Raw genomic sequence first — 27932 nt, 5'->3', positions numbered from 1 at the left:
GAAAACAAAGGTGTTTACGTATTAGCACATTAGCTTCAGGCCAAGGCAAAACCTTTATAACCTGACATCACACTGATTGGAGAGGTATTTGTTTTAAACACAGACTGTTCAAGTACTCTTAGCATTGATTCATTTTTGATAAGATTTTCATTTTGAGGTTTTGAAAATTACATTAATATTTATCAATGTTAATATGAAATCACCTGTTGTTTTTCCTCTGCTGGTTGTTCTTTCCTTTGTATCCCAGGAAGAAAATTCTATTCTTTCGCTAAATGTACCGGTTTCTCCTGGCTACTATCAAGATGGGGATTTCATTATCGGTGGACTCTTTTCCCTAAGAGTGACTTCAGGTGACGGAAACGGTTTTGGCTTTGGAAATAAATTTTATATACCAGATCATGTTCATGTGTAAGTGTATGACTTTTCTTAAGTGCATAAGAAGGTATAAAAAGCACTTTTCAATTGAGAATTACTTTTCTTTGTATAAAGGTGTAAGATATGGTGTTGAGAATTTTTATTTATATCCTTTCAATTGTTTAATAAGACTCTACTTTTGTGTATTTTCATGGTTAACGTAGTAAAACAGTTTTTTCCCTGAAATGTGTCCTATTATACAAGACGGGAAAATGTGAAATTCTTAATCTAATGTCTGCCATTTTCCATTTACTTTATTCCCTGACCTTACTTGCTCAGTTTCAAGCTGTAAACAGAAAGCCAAAATTGTAAGTTTGACTGTAAATCAGACTGTCAGGCTCATATTTTTAGACATCAAATTTCTAACTACTTTCAAAACAAAGTATTTTATTTAATTTTAAATTTTCAGGTGTGTTCCTTGTATGACACTTATGTTTGTTTGAAATAAAAATCCAGAAAACTATCTTTGCCCCTCTGCTTTCTAGGGATCTTACTAAGCATTATCAGCACCTGCTGGCTATGGTTTTTGCTATAGAGAAAATCAACAAGGATCAGAATATGTTGTTCAATATGTCTCTGGGATTCCATCTCTTCAATGTTGACTTTATTGAGATGAAGGCTGTGGAGAGTTCCATGTCTCTGCTTTCAGGAAAGAGTCCTCCAGTTCCTAATTATGACTGTAGGTCTAAGAAGAGAAATAAGCTGGTGGCTGTGGTAGGAGGCATTTCAACAGGAATAACAGCTCAGAGTTCTCAGGTGCTAAGTCTCTACAATGTCCCCCAGGTAAATGAAGAATTCTGTGTTTTTAAATTAACAATAATAATACAGTAATATAAATCCAAATATAATTTATATTTATGGAAAATGTATGGGATTTCTTAATGTACTGATTAATTATCTCTTTTTGTATAAAGTATATTTATTTATAATATAAAATTGTGTTTGTATAATAACATTTCCTTTTGAAAACTTAAAATGAAGAAAAGCATGTGGTAACCTGCAATCTTGCTAATAAGAGAAATTTTTGTCACCATATATTGATATTCCCATCTAGTCTGTTTATTTTCATATGCAATTTTATAGTTTCATAAGTTTATTGTGAACAGTGCAATTCTATCCAATATTTTTATTCTTTTTCAATGTGCAAATATTATGAACAATTTTCACTCATGATAAGTTGTTTTCTTCAATATCTGTTTGCATTGCAACATATTTCTTTCTTTCTCAGAAGTTATTTAGCTTATTATGGTCATTTAAATTTTTTTCACTTCTTTTCTATTGTGAAGAGTGTTTTAATTTATGTTCCTGTTTTTTTTAATTTGTTGATTAGTTTTAATTTTATTCAAATGTTTTTCTAATAGTATTTCAGCATCAAATGTATTCATGTTTGTGAAATTCATGATGAGTAAAAATAACAATTTAGAAATTAATTACTTTACTAGGAATAGTGCATAAGAATCAATTACTTTACTCTTCATGTTGCTGGAATTATTTTTAAAATCATTTTCAATATTATGGTTTGGATATGAGGTGTCCCCCAAAAGCTCACATGTGAGACAATGCAGGAAGGTTCAGAGGAGAAATGATTGGGTTTATGAATCTTAACCCAAACAATGAATTAATGGCCTGAGACAGATTAATTGAAGTGGTAGGGTGTAGCTGGAGGAGGTGGGAATTGGGGCATGGCTATGGGGTATATATTTTTTATCTGGAGAGTGGAGTCTCTCTCTCTGCTTCCTGATCACCATGATGAGAGCTGCTTCCCTCTGCCACCCTCGCCAGCCATGATGTTCAGCCTCACCTTAAGCCCCAAGGACTGGAGCCAGCCTTCTGTGGACTAAGACCTCTGAAACTGTAAGCTCCCAAATAAACCTTTCCTCCTCTATAATGGTGTTGGTTGGGTCTTTTAGTTGTAGCAGCAAAAAAAAAAAACTGACTAAAACAAATTGGATTAAGCTATTAGTGGTTTTTTTTCTGTTGTAATTTTAGTTTTCATATGTTTGAGTAAATTTTATTTTTTTCTTTTATGAATTTTAAATCTTATCATTTGATTATGTAATAGTGAGGCTCAAATTCTATTATTTTCTTATATGTTTTAAAAATTCATTGTTTTTGGTCCTTTCCCTATAAACAGATGCTATCTTTCAAACTATGGAAGAAAGTAAACTTTTTTCTTATCATATGAATTTTAAATACATGCCTAAAAAATTAATACCTTAAAAGTTTTTCACTAAATTTTGGAGGAAAATTTTAAACAAACACAAAAAATATATTGTTGTGCTTCATATACCCATCATCAAACTTCAACAAATAGATTTCCTAAATGTTTTAGTATATATTTTTTAAACCTAGAATATCTTTGATAAAATCAGTACAATTATCAGAAATCAAAAGTGAATGTTGCTTATGTTGCATTTGATGTTCAAATAAGGTTCAAGAAATAGTTTCACATTGCTTCACTGCAAGATATGCTAATTTTATTTTTAGAAAGAATTTTTATTTTGACAACAATATAAATAATGTTACCATGTTTTATGTAAAACATGTTATTGGTTCACTATTAAAACTGAATTGTCAGTTTTTAATTGTTTCAAGAATTACATAATTTAATCATTTGTATTGCTCCTCTTTAGTGTTAAATATGTCATTCTTTGGATGATAAACTGCATGATGTACTTAATGGTTAGGACCAAGCACTTCAGTCCACTATGAACTAAGGCTACTCTCTGTCTCTTTCCCCTCTGTCAGATTCAGGTGTGATCTTGGGAATGCATTATATGAGGTAACCTGGTGTAAGAGCCCATGCCCTCATACTAGGCCAGTTCTTGGAGGTGACTAGAGAGAAGCCCCTAAAACTATCTATTGCCATTGAATCAAAGTGGCAAATTGTAGTTTTAACTGTAAATAAAGAATGTTCTGAAGGGGAATAAAACAATGTGTTATCACATAAATGAAAAAAATGGGATGATTTTATTATCCTGTTGCAGCTATTAAATTGGCTTATTTTGTGCATTTATTAAATATTGAGATTTAAAAAATACTTTGTGCTTTCTTCCATATAGTAGATGTTCATTTTTCTTTTATGCTTTCGTGAGTTTTCTTTTTCTCTTCTTTTTAAAAAATATTTTAAAAAGACATTAAAACATCCATCATCCATCTGGTTAGTTGACAAGCATTTACTGATCATCTGTGCCCTAATACTATCGTTTTGAAATTGATAAGTTTGAGTTCTCTGTTGAAAATTTGAGTTTAGGTGACTGGTTAGTAGAGGATATATGAATCTGTGATTTTGGTAGAGATATAAATTTGAGAGAAATTTAGGGAAATTGTGTTTGTGGAAAAAGGAAAGATTAAAATCTGAGCCAAGGGGCCCTCTATTTTAAGTTTGGGGTGATGTTGAAAGATTCAGTCAAGTTGAATGATGATGTATATCTCATCCTGGAAATTAATTATGGAAGGGAATCCTGGAAACTAATTAAGGACCATGTTTAAAGAAAAAGAGTATGATCGGCAGTTCTAAACAAATTATAGATTAAATAAAATAAATCCTGATAAATGGTCACATGATTAGGCAGACTAGGTAATTAGTGACCTACCTTTTAAATGGTGGCAAGTGGATACCAGATAGAGTAGGTTCAAGAGAAAAGTCAAGACTCATACTGGAACAGTAATATAGATAACTAAATTGAAGAGTTTTCTTTCAAAAAGAGTAGCAACATGGGGAGAAGTTGTAAGGTAGTGGATAAAGAGAGATTTTATGTGACATTATAGGAAAATAATCAGGCTTTTAACCTTTATTTTGGAATAGTTGATCCTGTATAGTAAGTATAACAGGGAGGCACAGGGACACCTAGAGAAATGCAGATCTTTCGCTAGTGAACTTTAAGATAGTTAATGCATTCCTCTTTCTCGATTTGACTATACATTGATGGCTTCAAGGGAAAATTTAGTGTTAACATTTAATTACTTCAGTGATCCATAAAGCCTGGAGCTCTATATGGGAAATTCTTGATTTACAAATAAAATTTGCAGATTTGTTTTAAAATTAGTGGTACTAGAAGATGAAAACATTTGTGATTTTCTTTGGATATATTTTTTTAATTAGAGACATGCATGTGCATACACACACACTATGTTAAGCAGTACAAATTGAGTGATAGGTAATATATGGTAAATTGGTATTTTTTTAAATCAAGTTCGTTACCTAATTGCTTTGTTTCTTCCACAGTGAATGTAAGAGAGATGATAAATTATTTGTGAATAAACATCATACTTTTGTGTTAGAGTAATATTGTGTTCTTTTTAGATCAGCTATGGTCCATTTGACCACAACCTCAGGAACAGAATCCAATTCAAGTCTCTTTACCAGTTTCCCATGAATCCTACAGCTCTGTATCAGGGAATCATTCAACTATTGCTGCACTTTGGTTGGACCTGGGTTGGCCTTGTGTTTCCTGATGACATCAGGGGAGAAATGTTCCTCAGGGACATGACACAAGAAATGGCCAGCAATGGACTCTGTGTTGCATTTGCAGAAAGGATTCCAGAGTTTCCTGTTGAAGCTACTATTAACAACCAACATTTTGTGGAAAGATACACATTTACAAATGTCAGTGTTGTATTTGGAGACACATATTCTCTTCTGAGATTTGTATATAAATTATTTTGCAATATGCCATTTGGTAATATCTGGGTCACAACTTCTGAATGGGATATAACTCTACTACCCTTTGGACAAAAGCAAAGCTACACATATTTTGGTGGAGGATTATCATTTTCTGTACACATGGAAGGGATTCCTGGTTTTAACGGTTTTCTCAAAAATGTTCAGCCTGCAAAATATCCCCATGACATCTTTATCCAGGATGTGTGGTCTATATTATTTGAATGTCCATATCTGTATCAACATAGGATCAGGTTATTGAGCCAGTGTGCACAAAATGGTAGCCTGGCAACTCGAGCTCTGCATGTTTGGGATATGAATGCCTCACACCAGAGTTACAAAGTCTATTCTGCTGTAAATGCCATTGCCCAGGCTCTTCATGAAGAACTTTCATTAAGAGTGGGAGAAGAATCACTTGAGAGAGATGCTAGCATTGCTTCTCATTTTCCATGGCAGGTAACAACAGTTCAATCTCATATCTTCCTAGGGAGATGGGTCATGGCTTATCATTTTTTTCTTGATTAATGATGTTTTCACAGTTATACATTTAAGCAAAATATGCTTTTTTATTTTTCTTTCTTTCTTTTTTTTGTGGTACTTGGGATTGTAGCTTGGTATACTCTACCACTGAGCAACATCTTCAACCCCTTTTTTTAAAAAATATTAAGACAGGATGTTTCTAAGTTGTTGAGATTGGCCTCAAAATTGCTAACCTCCTTCCTTAGCCTCTGAATCTCTGGAATTACAGGTGTGTACCACTGTGTCTCACTGTGAAAAGATGCTTTATAAAACGCAATGAATTTAAGAAGATTCTTTATTCCCACCTTGATAACTTAATATTTCCATTACACAGTAAATCAAAATGTCTGAGAAAATGCTAATCAGATCCAAAGCATCTTTAAAAAAATAATATATAGACACTTTTTCATTATTATTATTGTTATTTTGGTATAAAATAAAACATTTAATTCAAAGAATTTTTAGAAGCATAAATATGAAGGACCTTTAGTGTGACCCAAATAATTCATTTTAGAATTTTTTTAATTTTCCTTTTTGTTAAATGAGTCCTAGGACAAATTTTATTTAGGGTTGCACAGGACATATATAGGCATATTATCCAATCAGGTTAACACACTTGTTAAAGTATAACAGTCAGCCTATAGGTGAACTATACGTTGAGGGTCAAGGTGGTGTAAACAAACCAAGCATGCCTAAGCAATTCTGCCCAGCAACAGGTTTGAGACAAAGGATTGGGGGAATGGCAAGCTCCAGCACTCAGCATGAGGCAAGGCAGCGCAGGGGCTCACATCGCAGCTTGCTGGGATGCAGGACAGAAGGAGGCAATCCCTCAGCTCAAACAGCTTCAACAGCTGCAAAGACCTTCATTCCATGGCGAGTCTTTACCATTACCTCAGATTCTCTGTTCAGACTGTTTGGCTTACTTAGACCATGGTGTCAGTGACTGCTGTCAGAGAAGCTTGAGGAATGTTCCCTACATTCCTCAACTCCATTGTTCTCCCTTCTGTTTCCATGGGGTCCTCACCACTCCTTTTTTCCCCTTTATTTTTCTCTAGCTACTGCATATGGGAGAAAACATCTGACCTTTGAATTTCTGAGTCTGCTTATTTCACTTAGCATGATGTTTCCAATTCCATCCATATTCCAGCAAACACAATTTCACTCTTCTTTGTGGTTAAGCAAAACTCCAGTGCATATGGATACCACATTTTTTTTTTTTATCCATTTATCTGTTGATGGGCACTTAGGCTATATCATCAACTTGACTACTGTGAATTGTGCTGCTATAACCATTCATGTCTGTGTCAGTATAGTGTACTCAGATTAGTGTTTTAGGGTAAATACCAAGGACTGTGATAACTGAGTCATATGGTGGTTTTATTCCTAGTCTTCTGAGCAATTTCCATATTGCTTTCCAAAGTGGTTGTCATAATTTCCAGTCCTATAAAGAATATATTAGTGTACCTTTCCCCATATTCATCTGCATTTATTTTTCATATTCTTGATGATTGATATTCTAACTGGAGTGAGATGAAATCTTAATGTATCTTTGATTTTCATTTTCCTAATTGCAGTGTATGAGTTTCTCACGTATTTTTCATATAAAGAGTTTTTCTTAAACGTTGTGGCCACTTATTTATATTTCTTTTTTTGAGAAATGCCTGTTTATTCCTTTGTTAATTAATTAATTGATTTGTATTATGGTGTTTCTTGAGTTCTTTATGTATTTTGAATATTAATCCATTGCAAAGGAGTAACAAAGATTTTTGCCCATTCTGTAGACTTTCTCTTCTCACTCTTGTTCCCTTTGTTCTGAAGAAGATTTTTAAATTCAAGACTTCCTACTTATTGTTTCTGGTTTTATTTCTTAAGGTTTAGGGGTCTTGTTAATGAAGACGGTGCCTGCACCAATATGTTGGAATTTGAGCCTGTGTTGTTTTCAAGTAGATGTAAATTTATTGTCTAACTCCTAAGTCTTTGATCCAACTTGAGTTAACTTTTGTGCATGGTTAGAGACAGTGATCCAGTTTAATTCTTCTACATGTGGATATCCAGTTTTCTCAGCATCATTTGTAAAAACTGATATCTTTTCTTCACTATCAGTTTTGGCATCCTTGTCAATTATCAGATGACTATCTACGTGGGTATGTCTCTGTTTCTTCTATTCTATTCCATTGGTTTTCATGTGTGTTTTAATGCCAATCCCATTCTCTTTTTGTTACCATATCTCTGCAGTATAATTTGATATCAAGTTTTGTGATGCCTCCACCATTGCTTTTCTTGCTCGTATTGCTTTGTTTATGCTGGGTCTTTTAATCTTCCATAAGAATTTTAGGGTTTTTTTTCTTGTTCTGTTAAAAATGTCATTGGTATTTTTATTGGGTTTTCATTCAATCTGTACATTGTTCTTGGTAATATGGACATTTTGGCAATACCAATTCTGCTTTTCTATGAACCTAGGAGATATTTCCATTTTTGAAGCTCTTTTTTATAGGAAGGAGGCTTCAGTGTTCTGTAGTTTTTATTGTAGAGGTCTTTCACTTCCTTGGTTTGATTTATTGCTATATTTTCTTTTGAGGTTATTGTAAGTGAAATAATCTTCCTGATTTTTCTCTTGGCAGATTCATTATTGAAGTATAAGAAAGCTGTTGATTTTTGTCTGATGATGTATCCTGCTCCTTTGCTGAATTAGTTTATCAGTGCTAGAAATCTTGTGGAATTTTGGGGTATTCTGCATACAAGATGTCATTAGCAAAACAGATAATTTGACTTCTTTTCCTATTTTATCCCTTTCATTTCCCTCTTACCGGATTACTCTGGTTAGAATTTCAAGAATAATATTGATAAAAATGGTGAATGCATATCCTTGTCTTGTTTCTAATTTTAGAGAAAAAGCATTCAGATTTTTCTCTCTTTAGAATGATGTTGGTTTTGGGTTTTTCACTAGTAGCCTTTATAATATTGAGGTAAATTCTTTCCACTCCTAGTTTTTCCAGTGTTTGCTACGTGAATGGGGCCTCGATTCTGCTGAAGGCTTTTCCTTGCATCTGTTGAGATTAACATGTAATTCTTATCCTTAATTCTATTTTTGCATCGAATTACATTTACTGACTTGCATATGTTGACCCAAACTAGCATCCCTGGAATGAAACCCACTGATCAAGGTGTATAATCTTTTTAATGTGTTTTTATGTGTAGTCTATAAATATTCCATTAAGAATATTTGTGTCTATATGCATCAGAGATATTGGTCTGTAATTTTCTTCCCTTCATGTGACTCTGTTTTTGGTATCAGGGTGATATTTCATAGAATGAGTTTGGGAATGTTCCCTCACTTTTCATGTCATGGAATAATGTGAGAAAGCTTGGCATTATTAGTTCTTCTTTAACTGTGTTTTGGAAATTGATTGCAAATCCATCCAGTCTTAGACTTTTCTTTGTTGCAAGGCTTTTAATTGCTACTTCAAACTAATTGTTTGATATTGGACACTATTTTTTTCTACATCATCTTGGCTCAATTTGTTTAGGTAATATATATCTCTCTTCACCTTTTTGATTGTATCCTTTGCTCAGAAAAAGCTTTTTAGTTTCAGTCCATCCCATTTATTTATTCTTGCTTTGATTTCTTGTGCTTTGGGAACCTTGTTGAGGAAGTCTGATCCTAAACCAACTTGATGAACAATTTGGGCCTACTTATTCTTCTGTTTGGTGCAGGGTCTCTGGTCTAATTCCTATGTTCTTGATCCATTTTGAGTTGAGTTTTGTGCAGGGTGAGAGATAGAGGTTTAATTTCATTTTACTGCATATGGATTTCCCGTTTTGCCAGCACCATTTGTTGAAGAGGCTATCTTTTCTCCATTGTATATTTTTGGCTCCTTTGTCTAACATGAGGTGACTGTATTTATGTGGTTTTGTCTCTGTGTCTTCTATTCTGTAGCGTTGGTCTGCCCGTCTTTTTTGGTGCCAGCACCATGCCGTTTCTGTTACTATTGCTCTGTAGTATAATATCTGGTATTGTGATACCTCCTGTTTCACTTTTTCTACTCAGGATTGTATTGGCTATTTGAGGTCTCTTAATCTTCCAGTTGAAGTTCATGATTGCTTTCTCTATTTCTATTAGGATAGTCATTGGGATTTTAGTAGCAATTGCTTTGAATTTGAATAGCACCTTTGATAGAATGGCTATTTTGACGGTGTTAATTCTGCCTATCCAAGAACATGGGAAATCTTTCCATCTTCTAAGGTTTTCTTCAATTTCTTTCTTTAGTATTCTGTAGTTTTCATTGTAGAGATCTTTCACCTCTTTTGTTTGATTGATGACCAAGTTTTTTTTTTTTGAGGCTATTGTGAATGTAATAATGTGATATCCTAATTTCTCTTTCAGAGGATCATCACTTATAAATAGAAATGCATTAGATTTATGAGTATTGATTTTATATCCTGCTACTTTGCTGGATTCATTTATGAGTTCTAGAAGTTTTCTAGTGGAGTTTTTTGGATCCTCTAAATATAGGATCATGTAATCAGCAAATAGTGACAGCTTAAGTTCTTCTTTTCCTATTTATATCCCTGTAATTTCTTTGGTCTCTCTAATTGCTCTGGCAAGTGTTTCAAGAACGATGTTGAATAAAAGTGGTGAAAGAGAGCATCCCTGTCTTGTTCCAGTTTTTAGAGGAAATGAATGCTTTCATTTTTTTCTCCTTTAAGAATGATATTGCTATGGGCTTAGCATAGATAGTCTTTACAATGTTGAGGTATGTTCCTACTATTCCTATTTTTTCTAGTGTTTTAAGCATGAAGGGGTGCTGTATTTTTATCAAACACTTTCTCAGCATCTATTGAAATAATCATGTGATTCTTAACTTTAAGTCTACTGATGTGATGAATGACATTTATTGATTTCTGGATGTTGAGCCAAACTTGCATCCTTGGGATAAACCCCACTTAATCATGGTGCACTATCTTTTTAAAATATTTTAGTATATGATTTGCCAATATTTTGTTAAGGATTTTTGCTTCTATGTTCGTCAGGGATATTGGTCTAAAGTTTTCTTTCCTTTATGAGTCTTTCTCTGGTTTTGGTATCAGAGTGATATTAGCCTTATAGAATGAATTTGGAAGTGTTTCCTCCTTTTCTATTTCCTGGAATACTTTGAGGAGTATTGGTATTAGTTCTTCTTTAAAGGTCTTGTAGAATTCGGCTGAGAATCCATCTGGTCCTGGGCTTTTCTTGGTTGGTAGGCTTTTGATGGCTTCTATTTCGGTGCTTGAAATTGATCTGTTTAAATCGTGTACATCTCCCTGATTCAGTTTGGGAGGATCATATGTCTCTAAAAATTTGTCAAGATCTTTGATATTTTCTATTTTTTGGAGTATAGATTTTTCAAAGTAGTTTATATTACGCATTTCAATGGTGTCTGTCGTGATCTTTACTTTATCATCACGAATTCTAGTAATTTGAGTTTTCTCTCTCCTCTTTGTTAGTGTGGCTCAGGATTTATCAATTTTGTTTACTTTTTTAAAGAACCAACTTTTTGTTTTGTCAATTTTTTGAATTCTCTTATTTCAATTTCATTGATTTTAGCTCTGATTTTAATTATTTTCTGTCTTCTACTATTTTTGGTGTTGATCTATTCTTCTTTTTCTAGGGTTTTGAGATGTAATGTTAGGTCATTTAGATATTGACTTTTTATTTTTTTAATGTATGAACTCAATGCAATGAACTTTCCTCTTAGTACTGCTTAGTACTGCTATTATAGTATCCCGGAGATTTTGATATGTTGTGTCATTGTTCTCATTTACCTCTAAGAATCATTTTATTTCTTCCCTGATGTCTTCTGTTATCATTGCATCATTCAATAGCATATTATTTAGTCTTCAGGTGTATGAGTAGATTTTTTTGTTATTTTATCATTGATTTCTAATTGCATTCCATTATGGTCTGATAGGATACAAGGTAGCATCTCTATTTTTTGTATTTACTAATGACTTATTTGTGGCATAGCATATGGTCTATTTTGGAGAAGGATCCATGAGCTGCTGAGAAGAAAGTATATTTGCTCAATGATAGATGAAATACTCTGTAAATGTCCAATAAGTCTATATCATTGTATTATTTAGTTCTATAGTTTCTTTGTTCAGTTTTTGTTTGGAGGATCTATCCAGTGGTGAGAGCAGTGTGTTAAAGTCCCACACTATTATTGTGTTTTCATCTATTTGACTCTTAAAATTGAGAAAGGTTTGTTTGATGGACATCAATGCTTCATTGTTTGGGGCATAGATATTTATGATTGTTATGTCTTGCTGTTTTATGCTTCCCTTAAGCAGTATGAACTGTCCTTCTTTATCCCTTCTGACTAACTTAGGTTTGAAGTCCACTTTATCTGATATGAGGATGGAGACCCCTCCTTTTTTTTGGGGGGGGTCCATGTGCATGGTATGTTTTTCCCCATCCTTTCACCTTTAATCTGTGAATGTCTTTTTCTATGAAATGAGTCTCTTGAAGGCAAAATATTGTTGGGTCTTTCTTTTTAATTCAATCTGCCAGTCTATGTCTTTTGATTATTGAGTTTAGGCCATTAACATTCAGGGTTATTATTGTGATATGATTTGTATTCCTGGTCATTTTGGTTTATTTTTGGTTTTTAACTTGAGTTGGTTTCTCCTTTGATTGACTTTTCCTTTAGGCTAGTTCCTCCCTTTGCTGACTTGTGTTATTGTTTTTCATTTTCTCCTCATGGAATATTTTGTTGAGAATATTCTGTACCACAGGCTTTCTATTTGTAAATTCTTTTAACTTTTGTTTATTGTGGAAAGATTTTATTTCATCATCACATCTGAAGGTTAGTTTTGTGGGGTATTGGATTCTTGGTTGGCATTCGTGTTCTTTCAGAGCTTGATATATATTGTTCCAGGTCCTTCTTACTTTTAGAGTCTGGGCTGAGAAATCTGCTGATATCCATATTGGTTTCCCCTTATGTAAGCTGATGCTTTTCTCTCTCAGCCTTTAAAATCATATCTTTATCTTTTATGTGAGGTATTTTCATTATAATGTGTCTTGGTGTGGATCTGTTGTGATGTTGTGCACCTGGTGTTCTATAAGCCTCTCGTATTTGATTTTCCATTTCATTCTTCAGGTTTGGAAAATTTTCTGATATTATTTCATTGAACAGGTTGTTCATTCTTTTGGTTTGTAACTCTGTGCCTTCCTCAATCCCAATAATTCTTAAAGTTGGTCTTTTCATGATATCCCATAATTCTTGGAGGTTCCATTCATGACTTCTTAACAACTTCTCAGTTTGTTCAACTTTATTTTCAAGGTTAAATATTTTGTCTTCATTTTCTAAGATTCTGTCTTCCACTAGATCTATTCTGTTGGTGATACTTTCTATTGCATTTTTAATTTGGTTTATCATTTCTTTCATTTCAAGTATTTCTGTTGTTCTTTTTTTCAGAATCTCTATCTCTTTATTGAAATGTTCTTTTGCTTCCTGCATTTGTTCTTTTAACTGTTTACTGGAATGATCATGCATTGCCTGCATTTGCTCTCTTATCTAGTCTTGCTTCAAGGATCATTTTAATTATGCAGATTCTAAACTCTTTTTCTGTCATTTCTACTGCCATGCTGGCATTGGATTCTATCACAATAGCATCTTGGTTTGTTAGGGACACTTTCTTCCCTTGTTTTTTCTTATTGTTTCTATATATTCCCCTGTAGCAGTGAAGATCAAAGGTACTGAAGTTTTTCCCCTGCAGGCTTATTATGAATCTACAATTTTCCAATATCTCTCCTTTGAAGGGGAGAGCAATACCAGTAGCACCTAATACAGAGAAAATGCAGACCTGAACCAAATAGCCCCTATAAAGATTTTAACATTATTGTAATAAACAGGATGAGTTTGATTGATATTTACAGTGTTTCTAGTTGTGAACAAGAAGATGAGGAAGGGTGTAGGATGTATGTGATTAAATAGGGGTACCTGTCAAAGGGTCACCAGTCTCCTGTATGTGTCTCACAAAGGGAGCTGCCCTACCAATGATGATGGTCATGTCCTCAGGAATAATTCAAAATGCCTGCACCAGCCTCCAAAGAAGCTGGGGAGTCCTAGTGAGGGTATGCTGAGTCAGCAGAGGCTGCAGTGGGTGTTGATTTCTAATTTCATCCCACTATGATCTGATAGAATGCAAGGTATTATCTCTTTTTTTGTATTTCTTGAGAGTTGATTTGTTTCTTAAAATATGATCTATTTTAGAAAATGATCACTGTGTTGCTGAGAGAAAAGTGTACTCGGTCATTGATGGATTAAATATTCTATACGTGTCTGTTAAGTCTAAAGTATCAATTGTATTTTTTAGTTCTATAGCTTTTGAAGTTGAGAAGGTTTTTTTTTTTTGACATATGCAGATGCTCCTTTGTTTGGGACATAAATATTTATGATTATTTATTGTTGTTGTATAATCAGTTAAATGATGTTTTGGATTTCTGTTTTTTCTGTATCAGGATACACCAGAGTTCCACCTAAAACATGGGTTCTCTTAGGCCCCCATTCAATTTGCCCATGGTGGACCCATCCTGGCTGCCGTCAGTGCCAGTGGGGTTTTCTTTTTGCTTTCTTTCTTTATTTTCTTCTATCCAAGTTTGTGAGTTTCTAAGCTAGTCTGAGTGTCTGGTATTAAATCCAAGTAAAATCCCTCTTTTTGACCTACCTCACTTAGAAGCTCTTTCTCTTCAGATTTGGAAGCTGTCTGCCTCTATTTCTTTAAATATTTTCTTCACTTTGTTGTACATAGTGTTGAGATTCATTTACTTTACTAATTTTCCTTCAATTTTCATAAGATAACTCCATTTTTATTTTCCAGGTTTATAGTCATTTTGTTTTATTTCCTTAAAGTTTTTAGTTTGTTCTTTTGAGCATTATTAATATACATAATAAAATGATTTTGTTTTAGTAGATGCACAAAAAATCAACATTATTTTTCTTCAACATATTTGTATATTTATACACATGGACTATTGTTCATTTTTAAAACTACATGTATCTTCTAGAGTTTATTCAGTCTTTTCAGTTGATCAATAACTACATCCTACTGTCACATAATTATCAATCTATATTTAGTTTGCAATTTTTCTTACTTCCACAGACATTAATCTACATGTTAATTTTAGAGTCTTTCTTGTGAAATTTGAAATCCTGTCTTTTTGATATAAATTTTCTGTGGAATGAGATGTCATACTGTCCTGAAAACTCAGTCCTGATGTCAAGCCAATAATAGCACATGGTTTTGAGAAAAAGGAAAAGTATGTTTTATCGATTTGCTAGGAAAGGAGAAATTCAGGAGCTTCTGTCTTATGACTCTGCTCATCAGAAAGAAGAGAGGGTTTTTAAAAAGTTTAAAGACTACATGCCAAATGTGCCTTCTCAGGGGTCTTAATTCACTTACAGACTTGGACAATAACTTTTTCTTGAGTTTTCTGTTATAATGCCTGAATTCTGAATTCATATTTGTGTGTGTTTGCTAAAGGACCAATATGTCAACCTAGGATGGGAGAAAGGGTAATCTTGCCTGCCCCAGGATGGTGATGTGGAGGTAGAGGGAGAAGAGAAAGAAAAAAAAATCCAGTTTTAAACTTAGTGGCAAAACAGAAAATGTTATGTTTGAAGAATGAAATGAACCCTTGCTACAATATAATTACAATAAATGATTAAGTGAATTCATAAGCAAGCTATCAATCAACAAGTACTTCTTAGGCATCCCTTCAAAACTTTTTCTAGTTGGAAATTTTGACACTTTTAGCTTAGTATAGAAAAACTTACTTTTTTTCTGCAATATGATAGAATTATTATTTTCCATCAACAAATACATAACTTTAAAACAAAATTTTCTATAAAATATCCCAATTATTTGTCATCAATTAACTATATAAAACTGACAAAATTATAAAAGTATGTTTACTCATGGAAATGTAGCTTATTTTCATAAAAAGTTTAAAATATCATATTTTATTGACTTCATTTTTTAAATTTTAGAATGTTTTATTTTATACCTGTGAAAGAATAAGAATATATTTTATGAGGACCATTAAGTGTATATTTTAAAATCCCTGATCTCAATTTCTATTTTTTGCTTTAAAGTTATGACCTAGAGATTGAAGTGTCCTGGTTTCTTCACTGAGTAGATGTATAACCTTAGCAAAATGTTTTTTGATTTGTAAAATGAATATTATATAGAAAAGTAACAGAGATTTTTAAGAATTATATGTTAATATACATAAAGCATGTAGGCCCACATCTGGCGCATATTAATCTTTACATGAATCTTCACTAGACCAACCAATAAAAGAAGTCTATTATAACACATGGCTAGAGGAAAGGGGGCGCTTGATCTAATAATGTTTACTTCTATTTCTATGCTTTGCTAAGACAAGTTCTGAAAAGTAATTTTAACTTTCAGCTCCACCCATTTTTGCAAAAACGCCATCTTGTAAAAAGTACTGGTAAGGAGAAAATTGTGAATGAAAAAATTACAACCAAGTTTAACATTTTCAATTATCAGTCTTTATTGAATGATATTAAAGCCCACGTGGAAGTTGGAGAGTTCATATTTGAATCAGGCGGTGTTCAGCACCTTTCCTTAAAAGATGAACTGATAATGTGGGGTGAGCACTACAATGAGGTAAGCAGCCTCTTAAGAGGGCACCATAGTGTTATTCTGCAGAACAAAGTACTCTCAGAGTAGGATTTAAGTAATCTTCTGGATTCATTTAGGTAGAGACATTTTATTCAGTGTTTTTCTGTAACACCAAATATGTGAACTTTCTTGCCTCAGAATCATTGTGAAAATTTATTTTAATTAATTAAATGGATTGCTGTAATGATGAAATAGACCTGTTGCCTATATGGTAAGAAAATATCAATTTAGCCATGTTGTAGGAAAGATTCTAGAAAGTTCACAGCATGGTGGTCTTGAAAATGACTGACTCAGATGAGAGAGGCTAAATGTCTGATTTCAGATTAAAATAGTCTTCATATTGAAATAATAAATTGTGATTTGATTTGTTATATGCTCACTTATTTTTATTTTCATTGTTTATTTGTCCTGAATATTTCAGTGATATTATAAAGAAAAGAGAGATGAGGCATAGCTATGAGGAATATTACAACCAGTTAACATTTTATAAAAGTTAAGTTGTGTTTTGCACGCAGTTCTACAATCTTCTACTTCCATGCTATTACGGAATATTGTATATTGATTTCTTTTCCTTTTTCTCATGTCTCTGACACAGACTCCCTCTGCTGGTTGTAGTAAGAGTTGTACAGTTGGATTCAGAAAAACTGCTCTTGAAGGAAAACCATTTTGCTGTTTTGATTGTATTCCGTGCCCAGAAGGCGAGATTGCCAATGAAACAGGTAGGCAGTCTGAAAATTATTCTAACCGTGGAAATGGTATATGATGTTGAATGAATCAACAGTAAATGAAATAAGAATTTCAGAGGCATAAACCTGGAGCATTTATTTTCATTGTTCCAGGAAATTCTGTAAAATGTGATGGCTCCGTGTAGAAGTAGGGTTTTAGAGTTACTACTTACTTACTTACTTACTTACTTATTTATTGTGGGAAAGGGAGAGAATAGACAAGTGAGTCCATGTGAGTTTCCCCATGTCTCTGAATGACTTCCTCTGAAAACACTGCTGATAATTTTCCAAATGTCTTGACTTCCACATTGAGGGAGCATTGTCTCATTCTTTGACCTGAATTATCCTACATTGAGGGGATTTAACAGTGGAGTCAGCATCAGAAGACCTCATTTTTTACTCAATTCTAAGTGACAGAAGATTTTTGAAAAGTTAGTTCTCAGTTAAAAAAAAAACTAGAAGTCATTAATAAAAGCAAAATAATATAGTCTGTGTAAAAGACTTAAAATAGTAATCACAGTCTCTTGAGTTTTGTTATCTTTTCCACAGAAAAGCAACTTTTCTGTTAAACGCAACCTGTCAGATTTGCTTTAGAGATTCCTGTCAGCTAGAGTCCTTCTTATGAAAATCAAAGTTAATCACCATCTGGGTAGAAAGTTTAACTTTGTATAGCATCCTCAGAATTTAGGTACATTTTACAGTCAGTAAAAATCTTGAACCCAGATTATAAGAATTAATATCACTTCATTAAGAATAAGTATATATATATATTTATAAATGTAGTTTGTAAAGTCACAATGCAGACAGTAGAATTGAGAGATAGTCTTTTATAAAATAGCCAGTATTTACACCTGTTATATGTTAAAATCTTTAACTTTGTCTTGAGAGAGAGGAAAATAAAACAGGATTTTCTATTCCAGGTATCTTATTGTTCCAAATGAATTTAAGAATTTTTTTTTTTTTCTAAATTCAATGTCATTGGTATTTTATGGGAATTACATTTTTGGTAGTATGACCATTTTGACAATATTAATTCTGCTTGTCCAAGAACATGGAATACCCTTCCATCTTCTAAGGTCCTCTTCTATTTTTTCCTTCAGTGTTCTATAATATTAATTGTAGAGCTCTTTTACCTTCTTGGTTAGATTTATTCCCTCTTATTCAATTCTTTTTGGTCATTGTGAATGGGATGATTTTCCTGATTTCCTCAGATGAATTACTGATGGAGTATAGGAAAGATTTTGATTTATGGAGTTGATCTTGTATCCTGCTGCTTTCATGAATTCATTTAAGTGTTCTAGAAGTCTTCTCATGGAGTTTTTGGATCTTCTAGGTGTAGGATCATATTGTTAGTAAACAGAGATCTTTTGACTTCTTTTTTTATTTGAATCCCTTTGATTTCCTTTTCTGGCCTAATCACTCTGGCTAATGTTTTGGGGATCATATTAAAAAGAAGTTTTGAGAATGGAAAACCTTGTCTTATTTCTGATTTTAAAAGAAATGCTTTGATTTGTCAACATTCAGTCTAATGTTGTTGGCTCTGGGTTTGTCATAAGTGACCTTTACAACATTGAGGTAATTTCCTTTGATTCCTAGCTTCTCCAGTGTTTTTTACATGAACAGGTGATGGATTTTCTCAAAATCCTTTTCTGCATATTTTGAGCTGATCAAGTGCTTCTTGTTCTTAATTCTGTTTAAGTGGTGAATTACTTTTATTGATTTGAATATTCTGAACAAACCTTGCATTGTTGGAATAAAACCCATTTGATCATGGTGTATTATCTTCTTGATGTGCTTTTGATTGTGGTTTGCTATATTTAAAATTTTTTTTTTGTTGTGCAAGGACACAATAACTTTATTTTATTTATTTATTTTTATGCAGTACTGAGGATTAAACCCAGTGCTTCACACACGCTAGGCAAGTGTGCTACACTGAGCTACAACCCCAGCTTATTGCTAATATTTTTTAAATGGATTTTTGTCTATGTTCATCAGGTATATAAGTCTGTAGTATTCCTTTTTTGAAGCATCTTTTTCTGGTTTTGATATGGAGATTAGACTGGTTTCCTAGAATGTATTTGGGAGTGTTCCCTCCCTTTCAATTTCATGGAGTAATTGGAGAATTTCTTTTGTTAGTCTTCTGAAAGGATCTAGTAGAATTCAATTAAGAATCCATCTGGTCCTGGGGTTTGTTGGAAGGCTTTTAATTGCTCTTTCAATTTCATTATTTGATATTGATGTGGTTAGTTTTTCTGTGTCTTCCTGATTCAAATTGGGCAGGTCATATATGTCTGGAAATTTATCAATGTTTTCCACATTTTCCAATTTATTGTAGTATAAATTTTTAAAGTAGGTTTTAATAGTCCTTTGGATTCCAGAATGGTTTCTGATGAGATTTCCTTTTTCATCTCTGGTTTTGTTGATTTGAGTCTTTTCCTTCAGTCAGTTTGGCTATTGATCCTATTTATCTTTTCAAAGAATCAACTTTGTTGCATTAATCTTGTATAATATTTCTTATTCTCTATTTTAATAACTTAGGTTCAGATCTTGATTGTTTTCTGTTTTCTCTTTGTTTCGGGGTTAGTGTGTTCTTTTTCTAAGACCTTGAGGTAGAGTATAAGTCGATTTATTTGGAGCCTCCCTAATTTTGTAATGTAGGCACTCAGTGTTATAAATTTTCCTCTTAGAACTGCTTTCATACTGTCCCAGAGATTTTGATATGTTGTCTTTGTTCTCATTCACTTGTAAAAATTTCTTGATGTCTATTCTCATTTTTTGATCCATTCTTTGTTGAAGAGAGTATTGTTCAATCTCCATGGGTTTTTGTGGTTTCTATTATTTTTCTGTTGATATTTAGTTTCATTCCATTATGATCTGATAGTATACATGGTATCATATCAATTTATTTTGCATTTGCTAAGATTTGATTTGTGGTCTAGTATATGGTCTGTTTTGGAAAAAGTTCTATGCTCAGCTGAGAAGAAGGTAAATTCATTGGGGTGAAATTTTCTGTAGATATTTTTTAGGTCCATTTGATTCATAGTGTTATTTAAATTGGAGATATCCTTATTGATTTTATGTTTTGATGATCTCCTCCCTATTGGTGATAAGGATGTGTTAAAATCACCCAGTATTATTGTGTTGCAGTCTATCTAGAATTTATCATGGATTATTTCTTTATGTAATCAGTTTGGGCATACATGTTTACTATGGTTATATCTTCTTATTGAATATGTTACCTTTACTACGTTATAATGGTCTTCTTTTTCTTTTCTTATTTATTTTTGCTTAAAATCTTCTTTGGCTGGTACCAGAATACCTGGTTTTATAATCGGTTTTATAATCTTTCTCTAGGTTTTCATCCTCCTCCTCAACAGTGGGATCCTTTCTGGGGAGACGGTAGATTTGGGGGAGAGATTTGTTTGCCTGTTTCCTGTTTTCTCATGTTTTCAGAGGTCTTGGTATTACGCATCAATTGAGGTGCACTCCTCTAAGTCTGGGAATTTTCTGTTTTTGGTGTATGGTTAAATGCCAAGAGGTGGGAACTGAGCTTCTTCTCTGGTTGTTACTCTTTGGTTTCTTGTTGATAGTTTTGGGGTTTATTTCCTCACTTCTTTCATTTGGAGTAATATAAAAAAATATTTAGTTTAGCAGCTCTAACCTGTGAACTTTTAGTGTTCTTCTAGGGTCTCAGCACTTCACTGAATGGGGGCAAAATAAATTGCAACAACTGTTGCAAAGAAGAAACAATAAACAGTGTTTAAGTAAATACACAGATCCTATTGTGATATACTCAACATTAATTGCCACCAATAAAGAGGAATGGTGGATTCAGCAATTTTCAACAGTGAAAGCAATAACCATGAACAAGTTCTTTCTTGAAAATAATTTGTGGGTGTCAACTATTTCAACCACAGAAATAATGATTGTATTAGCATTAATGGTGGGGCAGAAGTTATATAAATCAATTAGTTCTGAATGATGATAAAAATACAGTTATTTAGGGGAAATAACTGAAGGAAGTTATTAAAAAAACTTTTACAATTTCAGAAAGTGAACAGAGAGAATGCAGAAGAGATGTAGTGGGTAAGTTTATATAGATGGAGGGGAAAATAAAAGAGTAAGTTATTGGGAGAGAGGGTGAGAGAACAAATAGACTTTGGCCATTAGGAAGAGAAGACAAGAGAGAAAGAGAAACAAGAAAAATGGGCAAATGAAAATAATATAAAATAAAATCAAGACATACAACCAAAAACAAAAAAACAAAAAGAACCCAAAACCCTCATAAGACAATGCTAGGATAAGAGAATTGGATTTAAAAAATGCTAACTGTGAGAGAAAATGAGAGAAATAAGTGTATGTATATTTCTCTGAACCAATCAGCACAGTCAGAATTCACATATTTTCTCCCTTCCCTGCCCCCCCCTCTCTCTCTCTCTCACACACACACACACACACAAGAAATAAGTAAAAATATTAAAATTAAATAAAAATAACTAAAAAATCAAATCTTGGTGAATACTGAATAAACCTTCTCTACTGAGTAGAATAGGTATATGTACTGATAGAGGATATTAACTCCTTCCTGTTTTTTTTTTTTTTTTTTGATCTCTGGGTTACCAGAGCAGCCTAAGATTGAAGCTGTTTAATGTAAGACTCAGTTTCACTTCTTGCCACTTTGAGATGGAATGGGTGAATACATACACTCCATTTGTGTTTTCACCTGTCCGACCACTTCAGTACACTCTCTGGGTACTACTTTTGCAACATTTTGTGAGGGGAGTTCCAGCAGGTGGTGCTGAGGTGTAGTCAGGCCTCAGGTCTAATCAGACTTTGTTGGGTGGGGTTTTCTTTGGAAAGACTAGATTGATCTGCCCATAGATCAGCTAGAGAATAGCTGATCTCTTTGGTGGATTTGGTTCCCAAGTGCCTCACAAGACATCAAATTTTGGGGCATAGGGGCCTGATCTTCTGCTCACTGCTGCCCAGGAGTACAGCCTTCCCAGGTTTAACCCCTCAATGAATTCACCTCTTCTCACTCAGACTCACGGCCAGAAACAAAGTCTCCCCTTTGCCCTTCCCACTCTGAATCCCCTTGGTTATAGTCTACTCCAAGCCTGTTTCTCTCATGTTCCATTAGGCATAGCCTAGGTCCTTTGATAGGCACCTGTGTGATATTGTGGTTGGAGTGTGTGTGTGGATGTGTGTGTTTTGTGATCTCTGGGTCTTACAGACCCTACAACAGCTTGCTCACCTCAAAATAGTTGCTGCCTCAGCTCTCTGAGACCAGGTGAGATACAGAGTACCCTTTCTAAGCACCAAGCAAAACTTTCAAGGGCTAGATTTCTCCATACCAAGACACACATTAGTAGAGGTTGGAATGCAGCTTCCTTTACTGCCATTTCCTTTGGGGTGAGTCTTTTCTAGTGGCCAGTGGTGGTGATCTTTCCTCTTTGTTTATTGTACCAAAATTTCTGAATCCCTCAGCTGCTTTGAGCATGTGATATTAAATTTTAATATAATCCCTCTTTTACCCCCAGGGCTAACAAGCTATACACTCACTGCTTTATTTCCACACTGCAGCACAGCTTGGAATGCAGATTTCTCTACACCACCATCTTACCTGTACATCTACTTTTAAGTGAAGAGAATATGTGGAGAATGCTGCTAGGTTTTCTTTAAAAAGAAGGATGAAACATAAAGTTGTATCATAAATATGCATGGAAAATTACATGTAAAATAATTTTGCATTTTAATAGAATTTTTTCAAATTGCAATGAAGTTTTGAAGAGCTAACCAAAATAAATATATTTCATTATAAGATTTTAAAAACCTCTAAAATTTATTCTTTTCAGTACTATTCTGTACTGTGAGTAGTAAAATAATGATACATCACTTGTAACAATATTATTGAAATCAGCATAGAACTTAAAATTCTTACATGGTTTCTAATAAAAATATTTGATAATGTTAGAATCATTAATTTTCTAAATCCTCCATAATCAGAATGTCTGCTTTTCAGATAATATCAAATATATTTTTCATATAATGTGTGGTTTTCCATCATCATCAATTTCAAAATTCTTAATAGTTTGACTCATCTCACTCTCTTTATGTTTTCTGGATTCATTTGTAATGAATAATTTTTACCAGTATATGAAAGCATTTATTTCTTTATGAATTTGTTTAATGGTATTGTCCCATGAAGGTAACTGAGCAAATGTTCATCAAATTCAATTACAACTCTATTCAAGATATGCTACTTTTATACATATATTTGGCAAATGATTGATAGAACATCATAAATTCACCTCTATTTCTTTTAGATATGAACCAATGTGTCAAGTGTCTTGAAGACCAGTATCCAAATGACCAGAGAAATCAGTGTCTCCCTAAAATTATGACATTTTTGTCCCATGAAGATCCACTTGGGGCTGTTTTGATCTCGATGGCCATTGGTCTTTCTGTCCTCACTGCTCTGATTTTAGAACTGTTTATTGAATATCGAGACACACCCATCGTCAGAGCCAATAACAGAAACCTCAGTTACCTCCTCCTGGTTTCCTTAATGCTCTGCTTCTTTTGCTCCTTGATGTTTATTGGTCAACCTAGCCCAGTCACCTGTATCCTGAGACAAACATTCTTTGGAGTTGTATTTTCTGTAGCTGTTTCTGCTATTTTGGCAAAGACCTTCATTGTGGTTGTGGCCTTCAAAACTGTCAAACCAGGAAGCAAAATTCAAATGTGGATGGTGACCCGATTCTCCAACGCCATAGTCGTCACTGGCTCCCTCATTCAAGTGTGCATCTGCACAGTCTGGCTGGGAACTTCTCCCCCTTTCCCTGACATGGACACACAGTCAGAGTTTGGTCAAATCATCCTTCAGTGTAATGAAGGCTCCCCGGCTGCCTTCTACTGTGTACTGGGTTACTTGGGGTTTCTGGCACTTCTCAGCTTGATTATTGCTTTTCTGGCCAGGAGGTTACCAGACAGATTCAATGAGGCAAAACTGATCACATTCAGCATGCTGGTCTTCTGTAGTGTGTGGATTTGTTTCATACCTACCTACCTGAGCATCAAGGGCAAAAACATGGTAGCTTTGGAAATTTTTTCAATCTTGACTTCTGGTGCTGGCTTGTTGTGTTGTATATTTCTTCCCAAGTGCTATGTGATCTTACTGAGAGCAGATGACAAACCAAGAAAAAAGTTACTGGAACAAATTCCTGCAATTAGGCAAATAAAATGATTTTTAGGTGACCTATCAATGTGAAATAAATTGTAGTGTGGAAATAAAAATTCTAAAGTGTGGCATGAAAGAATTCATCTTATTAAAATAATGACAATTTCCTTTTGTTAATGTGTACCATTATTGGAGGCAACAAGTTATAGCGAACAAAACTCTGGGATCAGATAGACAAATATTTAAATTCAACCATCCTGATGAATAATTGTGATGTTCACAGTGATTACTAAACCTTTCTTTGAATCACAATCTTCCCATCTTTGTATATTAGCAAATGTAACAAGGGATTAGGGTGAAAATTGAAATGATTCATGTAAAAGTCATTTAATTTATTTTTTTAATTTAGTTATTTATTTTTTATTGTAAACGAATGGGGTACAACTTGTTTCTCTGTTTGTACATGAAGTAGAGGCACACCATTTGTGTAATCATACCTTTACATAGGGTAATGGTGAAATCAGCAAAGGGGGGAACTACCCTAAAGGAACAGCCATTTTATTTTTAAAATTATTTTTGGTGCATTGTAGTTAGACATAATACTGCAGTTCATTTTGACATATTCATAAATGTATATAACATTCTTCATTTCAATCCCCAGTACTATCCCCTTCCATTTCTTCTTCACTATCCCTAAGCCCCTTTTACTACTCCATTGGTCTTCCATTTATTTATTTTTCAATTGATTCATGATAGTCACATATAAAATTGGAATGTACTGTGATATATTTATACATGTACAACTTTAAATTTTACTCCCCTCTTTTCTTGCTCGTATGCTTTGTGGAAAAGTCAGATTTAACTCTTATATTTCCTCCTGTATAGGTAAGGTGTTTTCTCCTCTTTGTCTTTTCTCAAAATTACTCTTTTTCTCAATTTTCTCTAATTATTATGTTTTGCCTAAGTGTGTGTGTACCTGTGGGTCTCTATGTGTGTGCCTGTTTCTGTATTTTCTTCTCTACTTTTAGCATTTGAAGATTTAATTAACACATAAGATGAATGTTGAAAATATTAATAGACACTGGTTTACATGGTAGTTTGTTAAACTTCTGAGGAAAATCATGTTAGAGATTCAATGGGGCAATGATTTGCATATTACCAAGAAGTTATATTAGAGGATTTTATAAAGTTCATTCTCCTTATCAGTGTGTTTATGAATATTCAGATCCCTTAAAAACCTTTTGTCTTTTGTCTTTAAATATACCATTATATCAGTCACACAAAATTTCTCTTCCTTCCCTCTTTCCGCCTTTCAAAGGCATTTTCCCCTGGAAATTGCAGGGTAGTGCACTGTTCTGTATCTTGAATCCATTGCGGAAATATTTACACATACAGTATTGTGGTTTGCTCCTAGTTCTCCTTAAAGAGGATAAGGAGGGCACTTTGATCTCCTATGAACCCTTGGATCTTCCCTTCTCCATGAATTTTAATTAAACTGGAAAAATTTTTTCCAGTCAGGATGTCTACTCCTTTGTATGGACCCACTTAGAAGGAGCATTAAGAATTGCAATATATACAATCAGGAGAATGAGAATGTTTTTCCATTTATGTATGATTTATCGAAATGCATAAATGTATTCTACTGTCATGTAGAACTAATTAGAACAAATTAAAAAAATTTAAAAAAGAATTGCAGGTCACTAGGATAGCACTCATTCCATTCTGTACAGCAAATGATTCCATTGCCCTGAAACACTAATTTACCCAAGAATAGCCTGCATTTACTTTTACATAAAGGTAACTTATGACATTTTACTGAGAAAGTAATTTTCTAAATGGTATTACATTTAGTGTGAAAAAGCTATTACAGCCCCCAGGCCACCTAACTTGCTTTAAAGACATGAACTAGCAGAAAACCTATCTGGCTCCATAATTTAATTCAATTTGATGGGCTTCATCAAAACTCTCCAGTGTGCTCTTCCCCCTAAAGTGCTGGGTTGGCAGCCTGAATTGGGGAAACTCATTATAAGGGTCAGAAGCAAAAGCAGAAGGGCCTTGGCACTCATCTGTTATACCAGAGGCCAGGGTGGAGGACAACCCAAGCAGCAACCTTTTGCGCATTAGAAAATGCAAAAGGGACAAGCACAGGCCAGAGTTCTTGGCTTGGTGGATGGAGGCAAGTTAGATACCACCCTGTTCACCTTGCCACTAAATATGACTACATGTATTTCACAGTCTATGAGCCAGAAGATGTCAACTTTCTAGAAATTATGAAGAACATGAATACACAGAACTTTGTGTGCAGTCCTTCAACATCCTGATAAAATTTGTCAATGTTATATTTAGGCATCTATTTTATAATATATCCATGGAAAGAGATAGAAGTGAATGTGAAGAACTGAACCTTTAATACAGGGAATGTCATATTCAGTAGATACTTTTACTCAAGTTTGGATCAGACTCAGCAGAGTCATCCTTTGGAGATTAGCAAGTACCCAGATTAGTTGGTGATCATCAGAAGTCACACATGTTTATTAGATCAAAAGCAACGAACACAGATTATCACACATAATAGATGTGTCTTAGCTATTAACAGTCTCATGATTCCTTCTCAATGTGATATAGTCTTCCTGCTTGTTAAAAGACAATGTAGGAATTGAAAATAATAATTCCATGATGTATATGTATATAAAGACATCTAAACTGGATGTGGTATCACATGCCTGTACTTGGGAGGCTGACTTGGGAGGCTGACTTGGGAGGCTGAGGCAGGAGGAACACAAGTTCAAGACCAACCTGAGAAAATTAGTGAGACCCTGCCTTAAAAAAAAAAAAATACAGGTACTGGGAATGTAGCTCAGTGACAGTGCACCCTTGAATTAAATACCCAGTTTCATGAACAAAACAAACTGAAAAAATCCTATTTTACTACATAAGTTTATACCATAAAAATGTTAGAAATCCATCACATAAATACATGGTTCTCTGAAATGATCAGAAATGATTTTGTATAATGAAGATATTTGGCTTGATTTTGCAGAAATATACACTGGGTAATTTCTCTTTTGCCTGAGATTATACAAGCGCTTAATGTAAGAGTTAAATGAAGAATCTGTACTTGTCTTTGATACCTTCTTCCTGATATCTGACTTTCTGCCTCATTTAATGTTTAATAATAATTAAAACATCATTTGGATGAAGCTTCATGATTTGTGGCAACATAATTCCAGCCTGTAACCTGTTATAGTTGGCATCTCTGAACCTTGAATCCATTGAGGATACAAAATTCCTAAAACTTTATTATTAAATGGTTGCTTAACACTTATATTGAATTAAATATTTTTCTTATGAGACTCTGTATACAAAGTGCTAAGTTAGAGCCTCTGTGACTGCTTGGGACTTGCACTAACTCTAGGAATGGGACATGAATTGAGGCTGAGCAGGCACAAGTTGAAAATACTCCCAGGAAAGAAGGAATGTTTAAATATTACCATATTTGTATCAGACCAAGGTAAATGCTTTGTAATTTTGCCCCACACTGATTGGAGAGTAATATGTTTGGAATAGACTGTTCAAGTACTCTTTACATTAATTAGTTCTTGAAAGATTCTCATGTGTATTTCTGAAGTTAAATCAATTATATTTATCAGTGTTAATATGAAATTGCCAGTTTCTTTTCTTCTGCTGGGTTTTATCCTCTTGGTATCCCAGGAAGAAAAATTCTATTCTTCACTAAATGTAC

General features: G+C 33.7%; 1 protein-coding gene across 1 annotated transcript; it reads left to right on the top strand.

Moving 5' to 3' along the window:
* Positions 1 to 193: 193 nt before the first annotated feature.
* LOC124982763 (vomeronasal type-2 receptor 26-like) lies at positions 194 to 24256 on the top strand. The gene is made up of 6 exons (XM_047549695.1): positions 194 to 408; positions 900 to 1197; positions 4721 to 5533; positions 16049 to 16270; positions 16881 to 17004; positions 23337 to 24256. The coding sequence occupies exons 1-6, from the start codon at positions 194 to 196 to the stop codon at positions 24254 to 24256; spliced, it is 2592 nt and encodes an 863-aa protein (XP_047405651.1).
* Positions 24257 to 27932: the final 3676 nt, after the last annotated feature.

This window comes from Sciurus carolinensis, chromosome 4 (assembly GCF_902686445.1).
Source record: "Sciurus carolinensis chromosome 4, mSciCar1.2, whole genome shotgun sequence".
Classification (NCBI taxonomy): domain Eukaryota; kingdom Metazoa; phylum Chordata; class Mammalia; order Rodentia; family Sciuridae; genus Sciurus; species Sciurus carolinensis.
Note: the sequence above shows the minus strand (reverse complement) of the source record. Positions and strands in the feature narration are given on the sequence as shown.

Excerpts from the sequence above, each read along its gene's own strand:
- LOC124982763 (XM_047549695.1), top strand. The coding sequence starts at position 194 with ATGAAATCACCTGTTGTTTTTCCTCTGCTGGTTGTTCTTTCCTTTGTA. Across the intron at positions 409-899 it reads ATACCAGATCATGTTCATGT|GGATCTTACTAAGCATTATC; the intron begins GTAAGTGTATGA and ends TCTGCTTTCTAG. Across the intron at positions 17,005-23,336 it reads CGAGATTGCCAATGAAACAG|ATATGAACCAATGTGTCAAG; the intron begins GTAGGCAGTCTG and ends TATTTCTTTTAG.